The sequence below is a fragment of the Natator depressus genome, chromosome 8 (genome assembly GCF_965152275.1).
Source record: "Natator depressus isolate rNatDep1 chromosome 8, rNatDep2.hap1, whole genome shotgun sequence".
NCBI classification, from domain to species: domain Eukaryota; kingdom Metazoa; phylum Chordata; order Testudines; family Cheloniidae; genus Natator; species Natator depressus.
In genome coordinates this window covers 87,207,413-87,220,915 of record NC_134241.1, presented here as the reverse complement: position 1 = coordinate 87,220,915, position 13,503 = coordinate 87,207,413, and the positions used below count along the sequence as shown (strand labels likewise).

Here is a 13,503-nt window from a genome sequence, read left to right as displayed (position 1 = left end):
TGTCAGATTGTAATTTGGTATCTAAGCTACAGAGTAGTGTCCCTTTGATCGCTCTAGTGTCTGCATATAAATTAAAAAAAAAAACCCCAAGATATGCCTATGCCATCTAAATGGATTCTTTAAAAAACTGAAGATAGCAGGTTCATAACAAAAGTACATAACAAAAGTTGAAGTCTCCGTTTTTGATGCAAAGGCAAAAATACAAAAACAAAAATTGTAAGCCTGATGCTACTTTGGGAGGATTCTGTCAGTGTAATTGCAGCACTCTCCATCAGTAGATGGGGCTTTCACCAGCACACTTCCCTTCAACAGTAGGGGTTTTCATAGATATTAAGGTCAGAAGGGACCATTATGATCATCTAGTCTGACCTCCTGCACAATGCAGGCCACAGAATCTCACCCACCTACTCCTGCGATAAACCTCTCACCTATGTCTGAGCTATTGAAGTCCTCAGATCATGATTTAAAGACTTCAAGGAGCAGAGAATCCTCCAGCAAGTGACCCGTGCTCCATGCTACAGAGGAAGGCGAAAAACCTCCAGGGCCTCTTCCAATCTGCCCTGGAGGAAAATTCCTTCCCGACCCCAAATATGGCTATCAGCTGAACCCTGAGCATGTGGGCAAGATTCACCAGCCAGATACCCAGGAAAGAATTCTCTGTAGTAACTCAGATCCCACCCCATCTAACATCCCATCGGGCCTACTTACCATGAATATTTAAAAGATCAATTAATTGCCAAAGTCATATTATCCCATCATACCATCTCCTCCATAAACATATCGAGTTTAATCTTAAAACCAGATAGGTCTTTTCCCCCCCTGCTTCCCTTGGAAGGCTATTCCAAAACTTCACTCCTCTGATGGTTAGAAACCTTTGTCTAATTTCAAGTCTAAACTTCCTGATGACCAGTTTATATCCATTTGTTCTTGTGTCCACATTGGTACCGAGCTTAAATAATTCCTCTCCCTCCCTGGTATTTATCCCTCTGATATATTTATAGAGAGCAATCATATCTCCCCTCAACCTTCTTTTGGTTAGGCTAAATAAGCCAAGCTCCTTGAGTCTTTCATAAGACAGGTTTTCCATTCCTTGGATCATCCTAGTAGCCCTTCTCTGTACCTGTTCCAGTTTGAATTCATCCTTCTTAAACGTGGGAGACCAGAACTGCACACAGTATTCCAGGTGTGGTCTCACCAGTTCCTTGTATAACTAAAACCTCCTTATCTCTACTGGAAATACCTCGCCTAATGCATCCCAAGACCACATTAGCTTTTTTCTCGGCCATATCACATCGGCGGCTCAGTCATCCTGCGATCAACCAATACTCAGAGGTCCTTCTCCTCCTCTGTTACTTCTAATTGATGCATCCCCAGCTTATAACTAAAATTCTTGTTATTAATCCCTAAATGCATGACCTTACACTTCTCACTATTAAATTTCATCCTATTACTATTACTCCAGTTTACAAGGTCATCCAGGGTTGTTGTATCTCATTCTCTTTGTCTCTGCTGGAAGAGTTCATTGCTGTTTTTGATAGAGTAGAAATGGCAGGATCCTCGTAAACTTTCTCCAGTCTTCATAATATCTTTTCTAACATCCAATGCTGATTCTTTAATAGCTGCAGCATTTGTTTCATACTTACAGAATTCTCAGAAACAGAATGTTACTGTGTAGAAGGCTCTGGTACATCTTGAATATGAAAAGCCTTTATGTATATAAAAACAAAAACACACCCCAATTATATTCCAAATATTTGATCTGAATTCATGTATTTTTCTAGACATGATTCCTCATCAGTTATTACAGCCTCTTCTGCTGGCATGTATTTTTATGCTAATTTTTTTAGGCATTGTACCTTTTACTGAGTTAATTATTACTATATTGACCTTTATACTGTACTTGCATTATGCACAGGCTATTGTAAAGGCACCAGACGCTCCTGTGAACTGCTAGCCATAGCTTTTGGTAAGATGTATAGTTCTCAGACAGCTAACAACATCTTTAGCCAAGAGCAGATGTGAAAACTTTCCAAAGTCTCTTGAAGCACTTCAGTTAACTAATTTCAGTTGAACAGTACTAGTGCAAGGTGCTCTTAACAGTTTTGGCAAATTCCTGTTTTTGAATATTTGTGATCTTGCCAGGAAAATAATGGGGAAAAGTAATACAGTATATTTCTTCGTAGGTTATGAGCAAGTCAGAAGCAAGAGGAAAGATCCTGCATTACATACTGGACTTTCAAGCACTAAACCAGACGAGTCCTAGAACAACAAACGTGACCATTACCACACAAACCCACTACACAAGAGTCCTCCCCAAGGTGGATTATAACATAATGGTCTATGCTCATAATTCAAAAGGAAACTCACCTCCAACATCCATCATTACTGATCTGAGTATTTTAGGTAACACCTTTACTGCTTGAGTTACGAGAAATATTGGCTCTTGCTTTTGAACAGAGCAGAACTCTGCATTCTGAAGTATTCAGCTTTTGTGCTACAGCAGCCTAAACTAGAAGGTCATTCAAAGCCCTCTTACCTGTTTATACAGTTAAGATTAGTGCTTATGAAGCTTGCTGTCTATGCTATAATTTGTCAGAGCTTGTAATTAATGAGCAATATGATTGGCTCTAAGCACATTGTGTCCATGTATCATGGTTAATATTCAGCAGCTGGACTCAGCTAGCCGGGTTTCATCCTTCTCTGCAGCCTAGGCTGGCACATAGTTGCCTTCTTGTAGCCCAGGAGTAATGCTTATTTTTAAGCTATTGATAGGATCCCCTACTGGGCCCTGTCCTAACTTTGCGGTAGGATATTCACAGGGTGCATTACTCCACGTGTTGCTTTTTCTGCTCTGCATTACTGTTTCTAGACACTCTCTCCCCAGCTGAGACAGTATGGCATATCTGCTGAGAATGTGTTGATATAGGCCCTCTTTATTTAGGCTGCCTGAGATGGCTAGAGACAGTTGATACATGGCTGTATTGTGAAAAAAAGCGGCTGCGTGGAAACACCTCAACCATGTTTGTTGTACCAAGGTCAGATCTGTGACATGGTCATACTTCAGTGGTAGACAGAAACTTCCTAACCCACCTTCGTCACCAGCTTCCCTCCCACAGCTTTTCCCTGCAGAAGAGAGTAATGTGGCCCTGTGTCTGAAAGCAAAATTTTACTATTATGTGGATCACACATGTTCCAGACTCTTGGTGGAACCATGGGCATTATTAGAATGGTTAGTAGGTAGAAGCCATGTGAAGACCATGGGGATTAAGGTGTAAAGCTAGCACTGCTCCGGTTGCTGTACCATGATACAAGATAGCAGTAAAAACAGCCAACGAACAAACCCCATTGTTTTAGCAGCTTAGTTGTAATCAGACTAGCACAAAGAGCTTTTCCCTCCGATGAAGGATTCTGTACACCGTGTAGCACTAAGATGAAGAAAGGCAGCAACTGCAGTAGATTGGATATGTGTCCTCTCACAAGTCAAAATACAACAGACCATGAGTAACAGATTCAAATAAGTCATATTGTTTAAGGAAGTGTAACAGGCAACTTGTGTGGTTTTTTTTCCTCCTTTTTAAGATTTACCTCCTCCACAAAGCATCTCTGTTAAACCAATGGGGAATAACAGCATCTTTGTCAGTTGGGAGCCTCCCGTTGAATCCGCAGCCTTCATCAATGGATATATAGTGGAATGGGCAGAGACACGTAGCCCTGAACCCCATCTGAACTGGATAAAAATTCCAGCATCCAATTTGTCGACAACAATATCAGGTAATTGTACAGTTTAGAAGTGGATTCTCCTTCCATTTAGAAAGCTCTTTGTTAGGAACCATCTGATTCACTGTTAATTTCTACTAGACCAAGATGAACAGTTACAGTATTTAAAGCATTTAAAAAATATTTAGTGGCTGCTATATAATAGTCTAACCTAGCGCAACTAAGATTGTCAGTGACTCCCTGTATGTTTGTAACTGGTAAATGGACTGTTCTGTGTCAGTTCTCTCGCATTCCATAAGTAGTAGTCCTTCCAGATGATTTAAGAACAGTGCTACACAAAGTCTGAACACAAACAGATTAACAAGGCAACTTTATCATTAATCCCACCAGTACCATAGAATCAGTACAAAGTATGCTGAAGGACCATCTAGGCATTAGTACTTTGCTTTTTACAGCTATAAATAAATAGTCTTTCTAATATACTGTATTAGGACTGTACCTTGTTGGCTGGGCCTTTCAGGAGTAAGGACTGTGCTGTCTCTGAAGTAGCTCAGAAAACAACAAGCAAGCTCATGCTACTACTATCTTGTACTCTCCAGGAGCAGAGTGAGTTACTAGCAGCATCTCACAACCCCCGGAGACCCTTCTAGTGGGAAGGTGCTCATATTCCATGGTTATGAATGTGGGATAGGAGGCCATCACTGGCACTGCTTCCAGTCTGGCTTTGCTACAGCAGCCATCTATCATATATATTAAAGCTGTGAACCGTGTAACAGCTTGTTTCCTCCTCTGCTTTCCCATTACTCAAAAATGGTTGAAGAGATTTTCCTCAGACTTTTGACTTTTCTTCCACTGTGGTGGCCTGTGCTGTACCCACTCCATGGCTATATAAAGGACTTCGGTCTTCAGGACTGTTAGCTTGACATCTTTCACAAACATTAAAGCTACTTACACAGACAGAGAGATGATGCAAAGCTGCCAGAGAGGAGAACATAAAGAGCCTCTTGCTCAATTTGAAGAATACATGCAATAAAATTGAAGCCTAGTCTCCACTTTAGATGGTAAGTTAGGTTAATAATATTTCAATTGACCACATATCCAATCTCTCTCATTTCAGAGAACATAAAGCATGATGTGTGCTATGACATCAACGTATTTGCACTTTATAGGAACAGAACTGGGCAAGTGGCTTCAGCTAGAGGATACTCGAAACAGGAAGGCAAGCTCTGGCTATTCAGTCTGAGACGTTTTGTTTAAACTAGCCTAAACATTTGTCCTTAAAAGAAAATCTTGTGTTTTGCAGCACCATCAGCTGGCCCCCAGGTTTATACAGCAGTAAAAGGAAATGGTGTTTGGGTTTCATGGGAAGAAATTCCAGGCCACCAGCAAATGGGCTGTATCACTAGCTACAAAATATACTTGCAGAAGAAAAACTCAGAGGAAGGCCCTAAAGTTTATGGTAGGTATCTGGCAAAAAATAAGTAGAACATAAACCCTGTTCTTGTACAGGACATTTGAAAATATGAACCCCATTGTTCTAGGTAAGAGAAAAAACGCATTCAGAAAGATACACGTGGGCCCAAAAGCCACAAGGCTTGGCTCCAGAGCTGAACTTCCCCAGAATTTGGAGCCAACAGATTCCAGGTTTTGGTTTGGGCCCCTCTCTACTAAAAAATATCTGCAGAAGGGACTGGAGAGTCAGTTTTTAAAAAATGTGTCACTTGTACTAGCAAGACAAAAGTAGAATAAACTAATGCAATTTGATATTGGTGCAAACTGCTACTCTTGAATTATCTACTTAAGTTATTTAAACAGTAATTGATGTAGTCCTTTTTAGTCATAGATTGGATAAGGTAACAGATTTATGCAGGATATACACATACCAATGAAGTTTTTAAGCAGTACATACATTATATATGTATATATACACACACCCCACTTTCTTATTGTGCAAATCATCTATTGTCCCATGAACACTGTAATTCCTATATCCACCACCCCCTCTCAGAAGAGAGGAACCCATATACATTCCTTTCTCAATTGTATCCAGGCACTGCAACAACAGAGTTCTTAAAACACAAATATGCCTTTCAAAATGTCACCTCACAAACATCTTTTGAGGCAAGGGTGATCTTTCACCACTAACCAGTGATATGCAGAGGATAAAAATATCCAGTCATCAGGCAATATCTAATAATCATTGTACTGCAGGATAATACAAGTCTTACTACACCCACAATAGTGTTAAATCTTCTGTATGCTTTCTAGGTTCTCAAGATTAATACAAAAAAACTTACCTCATTGCAGCCACACATGCCCCTCTGTTCTCCTTACTCCTACTTGCATCACTTCAACTGCAAGGTCCTTTACTGTTTTAGAAAACTGGGTCTCTCAAGTATCTTCTCCCCAGTCACACATCTTTGTCTTTACATAGCTGCTTTTCATTATTGATTCTATTTTCCACTATAAACCATATATAGACTCACCTTTTACACTGTAACCAAACAAAACAAACCCTGAATCCCACTTTTTTGTCTGCTCTCAAGTTTCTTATTGACAGCACCTGTGGGTAAGATTAGGTCAATTAATCACTGTGGGAAGGCCACAAATCTCAGCCTGTAGTATCTCCATGATGCTGGGGTGGGTCTTCTGCTCATTAAGTATGTATGAAGATGGCCTAGAAGACATGTTTCTTTTGACTTTCTTTAAATGAAATTCAGGTCTTATCTACCCAGGTATTTTGGGTGACCAGAGAACTAGTAAGTTTATGACATCAGAGATACCAAGGAAGTGAAACCTAATTGAGACCTTGATGCTGCTTGTGCATGTGTTTAACTTTATTATTGTGAGTAGTTCCACTGAAATCAATGGGACAGTACATAGTAGTGAAGTTAAGAGTGTAAGTGTTTGCAGAATTGGAACCTGAGAGAGGAAGCTGTTTATAGTCACTGCTTAAAACTATGGGTTTTTTTCTTTTTTAACAACATCCCTTTTAACTAAAGAATTGGAGAAAACTTCTTGGATAAGGATTTGGCCAGCTGGCTCCTACATTATGGAATGAGAACCCTCCCAGCTCACATTTCTGGGGCAGCCAAGAATTCTGCCAACAGACAGAGAGACGATTTATTGTTTCTAAGAAAGAGAGAGGAAAAAAAAAAAAAAGCAAAAACCACTTCCACACTTAAAAAACAAACAAAAGCAAACCCCCCCCGGCCCCCTTACTCCCAACAGCCTCCTGAGAAAATGCATTCAGGCCCTTTTTTAAAAATATATTAGAAAGAAGCAAAAAAAAAAAAAAAAACCCCACACACTCTCATTCACCTTTAAAGTAATTTTATAGGAGCCAGTTTAGTTTTTAATTTTGTCCTCTGTGCTTTATCCAGTTGGTTTTCTTCCTTATGTAAATGCAGTTTATTTCTACACAAATAGCTAACACAGAGAAGGACAGCGGTTAGGGCACTAGCTTAGGACTTGAGACATGTAGGTTCAGTTGCCTGCTCTGACAGAATTCCTGTATGACCTTGAGCAAGTCAGTTAGCCTCTCTGTGCCTCAACATCCTGTCAGTTAAAAAAAAAAAAAAAAGCCAGTATTACTCCCCTCCCTCACCAGGTGTTGAAAGAATAAATACATTAAAAGATTATGAGGTGTTCATGTACTACTGTAACGGGGCAGTACAAGATAGCTATTGTCTACAACAGCAGTTCCCAAAACTTGTTCCGTCGCTTGTGCAGGGAAAGCCCCTGGCAGGCCGGGCCGGTTTGTTTACCTGCCGCGTCCGCAGGTTCGGCCGATCGCGGCTCCCACTGGCCGCGGTTCGCTGCTCCAGGCCAATGGGAGCTGCTGGAGGTGGCAGCCAGTTCGTCCCTCGGCCCGCGCCTCTTCCCGCAGCCCCCATTGGCCTGGAGCAGCGAACTGCGGCCACTAGGAGCCACGATCGGCCGAACCTGAGGATGCGGCAGGTAAACAAACCGGCCCATCCTGCCAGGGGCTTTCCCTGCACAAGCAGCAGAACAAGTTTGAGAACCACTGGGCTAGAAGAAAACATGCCACCGTCTGCACTGATTTACATCCAAGTTCACAGTTTGAGGAATAGTTTTGCTACCACAGGGATTTTGATGAGATTTAATAAAATAATAAAAGCTTAGATATAGGACACTCACTATGGATCTATTCAATGAGCAACTATTAGCTAGCTCCTAATCCTGTGAACAGACCAGTTTTTGATCTGGGGGCTTCTGATCCATTTGGAGCTACAGGCAGGGATTTTTTACATTCAGAAAAACTAGTAATGAATCATCGGTAAGGCTAAGATTTTGTCACAGTATTTTTAGTAAGTGTTGATGGCCGAAAATACTATCAAACTGCAGAAAATGCTGCAAGAACTCAACACAAAAAGCAGCCAAGTCAGACTGAAAATTAACTGCTCCAAAACTAAATTTATGCAGTCTGATACCTTGCCAAAAACCCAGATAACAAATCAAGGGAGAACAAATAGAAGTTGAGCAATATGTCTATTTGGGCCAAGAAATTAACATGCGCCACGATCAGGAAGGTGAACTCTTGGGAAGAAAGAAAGCAGGCTGGTGCGCATTCAATTCTATCGAGGATGTTCTCTAAGGAAAAAATCAACAAGGCAACACTCGCCAGCCTCTTCAATTCAACAGTACTGCTAGCAAGGTTGTATGGCAGTGAAACATGGACGCTGATGAAGTCAGAGGAGCAGCAACTGTCTGTCACGGAGAGGGCGATGAAGAATTCTGGGAATTTCAGTCCGCGACCGAGTTCCCAAAGAAGTGATCAGACAGCAGAGTGAAGTGCAAGACGTTGTTATTGAGAGTAGGCATAGTAAAACGCAATGGGCCAGGCATATAATGAGGCTCACTGACAATCGATGGACTGCAGCTGTTGCTGAGTGGTACCCATGGGAACTGAAACGACCACTCGGCCGACCTCCAAAGAGATGGGAAGATTTTATTGTGAAAAGACATGGCCGTACATGGAGAAGGGAGGCCAGGATATGAGAAGAATGGCAGATGTGTTGTGATCGGTGCAAACTATACAAGGGCTGAAGGACTGATTGAGCAAGGTGATTTTTAGTAAAAGTCACAGACAGGTCACAGACAATAAACAAAAATTCATGGAAGCCCACAACCTGTCCCTGACTTTTACTAAAAATACCTAGGAGAGGAGGAGGGACAGAGTGCTGCTGGGACTTGCAGCTGCTCTAGCCCCACCACTGTTCCTGCGGCAGGGAGCTGACCACTGCTGCTCCAGCCCCAGGGGTCTGCTGCTCCAGAGGCTCTGGGGCTGAGCCCTTGGTCAGTTGGTCCAGTGGCCCTGGGGCTGCCTGCCGGTCAGCTGTTCAGTGGCTTGGGGCTGGCCGCCGCTAGTCAGCTGTTCTGGCAGCCCTGGGGCTGACAGCTGCTCCAGCCCTGCCCCCAAAGAAGTCCCGGAAAGTCACAGAATCCATGACCTCCATGGCAGAATCATAGCCTTAATCATTGGGGTAGAAAATGAAAGCACATTTATATAATTTATAAACCTGCCCCACCGCCGTCCTATTACAAATGCTGCATAAGCAGACCCCTGTGACCACATGGAGCTGCACTGACTTGAAGTAGGGCTCCAAATGGGAATTTGAGTCCATCCTTCTTGGAGCTCATTGCAGGAGCAGCCAATAAAAAGTAAAAGTAGCTGCTCAAATATGAACACTACTAATCTATGCTTAGTGTTCCTTTACAGTTTAGGAATCACACCAGTTAAAGTAGGGCAGAAAATGGTACTGTTAAATTCTTTATGTACAGGACATGGTTATTTACAAAGTCCTTTAAGCATACTTAGTGCTTATCAAACATAGCAATCATAGTCCCTACCCTGAGCAGCATATGATCTAATTCAGACAAATAGGATAACAAGACAATGGCTCAGATTCAAAAGGGCAAAGGGGACAGAGATCTGGGTTGAAAAAGCTTCATGAAAGAAGCTGCACAGAGATTTAGAGGAGAAAGCAGGGCACTTGGTGAAGGAGGAGCCTGTTCAGAGCACAGGTCATAAAGAAAAATAAAGATGGGTAGCCAAGAGTAGGAGAAAGTAGTGAAGACAAGATTTGGAGAACAAGGAGAGGGAGGGAGCAAGAAGTGAGATGGAGAATTGATGGTTCAGTTCTTTAGAATTAAACAAGAGAAATAAAAACACTGCATTCTTTGTTGATTTCTCTTTTTTTCCCCTCTTTTCAGTCATCCATAAAGAGACTTCCAGAAATTCATTTTTAATGAAAAACCTGCAGCATGGTGTGAACTACGTTTTGTGGATGACAGCTTCAACCATGGCTGGAGAAAGCCCTATGGGGAACGAGGAACTGGTTTACCTAGAAAGTAACGAATAGCTTCATCTTAAGATCTTTGTGTGAGGAGCCAGCAGAAAGACACCTTAGCCTATCCCTTGCCCCAGCCCTTTCACACAGATTTGGATTGTACCTATTCCCGTTAATCCTTACAGAGAGTAAATAATCAGATATTTTCAGCTGGTTATAAAATTGTGCGTGTGTTTTTTTTCTTCCAATTGCCCACTTTCCCCCAAGACATCTGTAGAGACAAATAGGATATGCAAGTAGTAATTTGAGCCCAGTGGGACTGTTCGCATGAGTAAGGCAAGTTTGACCTCACTGAAGGTAATAGGAGTTTTGGCACAGACTTCAATGTAAACAGACCCATTGGCCTCAAATTACTACTTACATATTTAAGCTAGGGATAAAGTAGGGCCTGATTATGCTCACATTGAAGAGAATGGCAAAATTCCCACTGACTCCAGTAAATAAATAAAATAAAATAGTATTATTTCTGAATTCCTGTAATTCTCAGCTATTTCAGATGTTTCCTATATTCAGAAGTTTCTCTCTTTGTGTGTGTATTCCACACAATTATGCCTGTAATGCCAGTTACAAAGTCAGACCCCTTTCTACATTTTTTGACTAGAGCTGGTAGAATCAGACTTTCCAACCCCTGGGAAATTCCCATAGTTTGACATTTGTTTTCATCTCAAATTGGGACAGAAAGTCGAAGAACAAAATTTTACACATATAACAGAAAGTTCAGAAAAATTGTGATTAGTAAATATCAAAAAGTTTCATTTTGGTTTGTCAGCTCTCCTACAATGTACAGTGATTATGTGACTCCCATCATGCACCACAGCAGTTCAGAGGAGAGGCCATGGTGCATCATGGGAGAAGTCCAGGTAGGGAGCCTGGCCTGTAGTGAATGGGGGCATGAGGCACCCCAGGTACAGTTCCCATGAGGCACTGTGGCAGCTGAGGCAGACACAGATTCATGTTGAACTGACCTTAAATGAAATATTTTGTTTCAGTTCGACAAACTGAAGTATTCAGATTTGAGTCGATCTAAACCAAAATATTTCATTTCAGTTTCCCTAACAAAAAAATTAAAAACTTCAGCAAAATCAAAATGTTCCCCCAATGAATTTTGATTTTGCAAAGAGTGAATTTTCTGTCAGAAAAATTCCTGACCAGCTCTAATTTTGATTTTCACAGATACAGCATAGTATATTTACTGTTTAAAAGCTTTTCTGCCTAGCTTAGCGCTCGCTACCACAGTCCATCTTACTGACTCTAGTTTTATTTGCTGCATATGTCGATGTTAAGTGCAGTGGCCCAAGACCAAGATTAAAGGGCTGCATATGTTAGACAGTCTTGGGTGAAATTGCCAAATGGAGAGCCCCATGTTACAAAGTACTCTTTTTTCTTAGCATTTCAGCAGTGCCAAATTCCAGTTCTTAAATGTACTCAGTTCTTTTTAGTTTATGAGCAAGAGAGCATACCCCAGGACTATCATAATTAAACCATCCACACAGTTGAGTCAGCATATTTAAAACCTGATTGTTGCTGTTTATCAACATGGATTTACTGGATTTGCAGGTGCTTCTGAATGGATTATTGTTTCAGCTGCTTGCATCTTCTTCGGCATTTCAACCTGCATTTGCTTTGTGCAATCTGTTCAAAAAGCGTAAGTGAATTCTTTTTGATCATATCTGAACTCCAAAAATAAAGTAGGGTTTTCTTTAGAATGTATAATCATATCTTTTTACAACTTGTTCTAAACGTCTTTGAAATTTTACCTGAAATTTATAAGATGCCAAACAAAATGCATAAGTGATATTAAATAAAAACAGAGCACAAAGTTAGGTATTTGTACATGTAAATAGATGCAGATTCAGAAATGCACCAATTGAGAATGCGCACACACCCCCTATATATAATTTTTTTTTCAAGTTTAACCCTTAGGACCTAATCTTTCTCCCATTGAAATGAATGACAAGACTCCTGTTAACTTCACTGAGAACACAATCCAGCCCTTAGACTGAAAACTCTTTGGAGGAGGAATTTGTCTTCATAAAGCAACACACACCAAGGAAATAATAGATGTCTAGAGACCAGAACAAAATATAGGTCATAGAACAGAAGAGCTCTCTAATTATCTGAGGTTACAGAACAGTTTTGATGCCACAAGGATTTCCCTATATCAGCTACCTTCCAAATTTAATTCATTTAAAAACTTGAAGGGTCCACTTTTTTTTTTTAAGATATACTTAAAGTTAAAAGGCAAAGTAGATTATATACCAGCTTGTTGACTCAATGACCACCACAAAATGCTAACAGCAGAGACAACGAAGTTTGGGAGCTACATCAGAAGAGTCACTATCTGGGCCTCCAGCTTAGCAAATTTCAGTCTATATGGTTAACAAAAATATCCAGCATTACCTTAGTAAGGAGCTATGGAAAACAAGAGCTATGGAAGGGATGTAACTCTCATGCTTCTGAGCATAAGACAACTTGTAACTATCAGTGTTAGGATGAAACTTCCTGAAGACAGACCACTCTTACAGACCACTGCTTACTGCATGAGTTTCTGTTGAAGCATCTGTTGCTGGCCTCTACCAGATACTAGCTAGACAGACCACTGGTCTGATGTAGTATGGCAATTCCTATACTTCTAAGGGAGCAGCATCACAGAGGTGATACATTATAGGTGGGAGCTACTTGCAGTGTTTTGTCTACTTTGTGGTAAATTATGATGCAGAATCAGTGTCTCAGAAACAGTCCCTTGTCCTCTTGGCCACAGGAGCGAGAGTAGTGTTTGCAGCTGTGAAGAATTAGGATAGGATATGAAAACAGCAGCCCAGAATGTAGAGTTGAACTACAATCCCTAATAGAACTGGCCAGAAATTTAGATTCTAAACTTTTGGGGGCGGGAATTGACTTTTGTGGGGCGGGGGGTTAGGTACCCACACACGAGTGCCTAGCACCGTGGCCCCCAATCCCTGACTGGAGCCTCTAGAAGGTATTGTTACACTGTTAGGTGAAAGTTCAGCCTTGTCAGGTGCTCTGCACAGAGTCACTGGGGCTAAGACAAACATGCTTGAGGACCTTTTTTTACATCCCAGCACTAGGAGCAGGGATGGGAAGAGACAGTTTATTGGCTTGTAGGGGTGTACATCATGCAATATTAGTGTACACTTTACATGGTTTAAATTGAAAGTCCATCTAATGGAAAGCCTGGACAGAGATGCATCTTCCATTAGGGTTCAATGTGGTCATATCTGAGTTTAGAAAGTCACTGGCAGTTGGGGCAGAGCACAGGTGTAAGAGTGCTCCTGTTTATCTGGACAAGTCAAGCAGCTGCATTCCAGACTAGCTTCTTCAAGGTCAACTCAAGGCAGAGGTTTCTGCAATAGTCAAGCTTTGAGGTAAACAGATGTGCGGTCCACATCAG

The 13,503-nt window shown here is 41.3% G+C and overlaps 1 protein-coding gene across 3 annotated transcripts in view; it reads left to right on the top strand.

The window, feature by feature from the left end:
* The window catches only part of IL12RB2 (interleukin 12 receptor subunit beta 2), a 34,477-nt gene that overhangs the window by 17,890 nt on the left and 3,084 nt on the right, over positions 1–13,503 (top strand). For 2 of the 3 annotated variants that reach the window (XM_074961567.1, XM_074961566.1), the window contains exons 10-15: positions 2,184–2,403; positions 3,580–3,771; positions 4,835–4,936; positions 5,021–5,176; positions 9,955–10,092; positions 11,649–11,736. In XM_074961567.1, coding sequence (XP_074817668.1) covers positions 2,184–2,403; positions 3,580–3,771; positions 4,835–4,936; positions 5,021–5,176; positions 9,955–10,092; positions 11,649–11,736 — 896 coding nt within the window. The remainder of the gene's footprint in view (positions 1–2,183; positions 2,404–3,579; positions 3,772–4,834; positions 4,937–5,020; positions 5,177–9,954; positions 10,093–11,648; positions 11,737–13,503) is intronic. The other variant, XM_074961568.1, reaches the window with a different exon arrangement.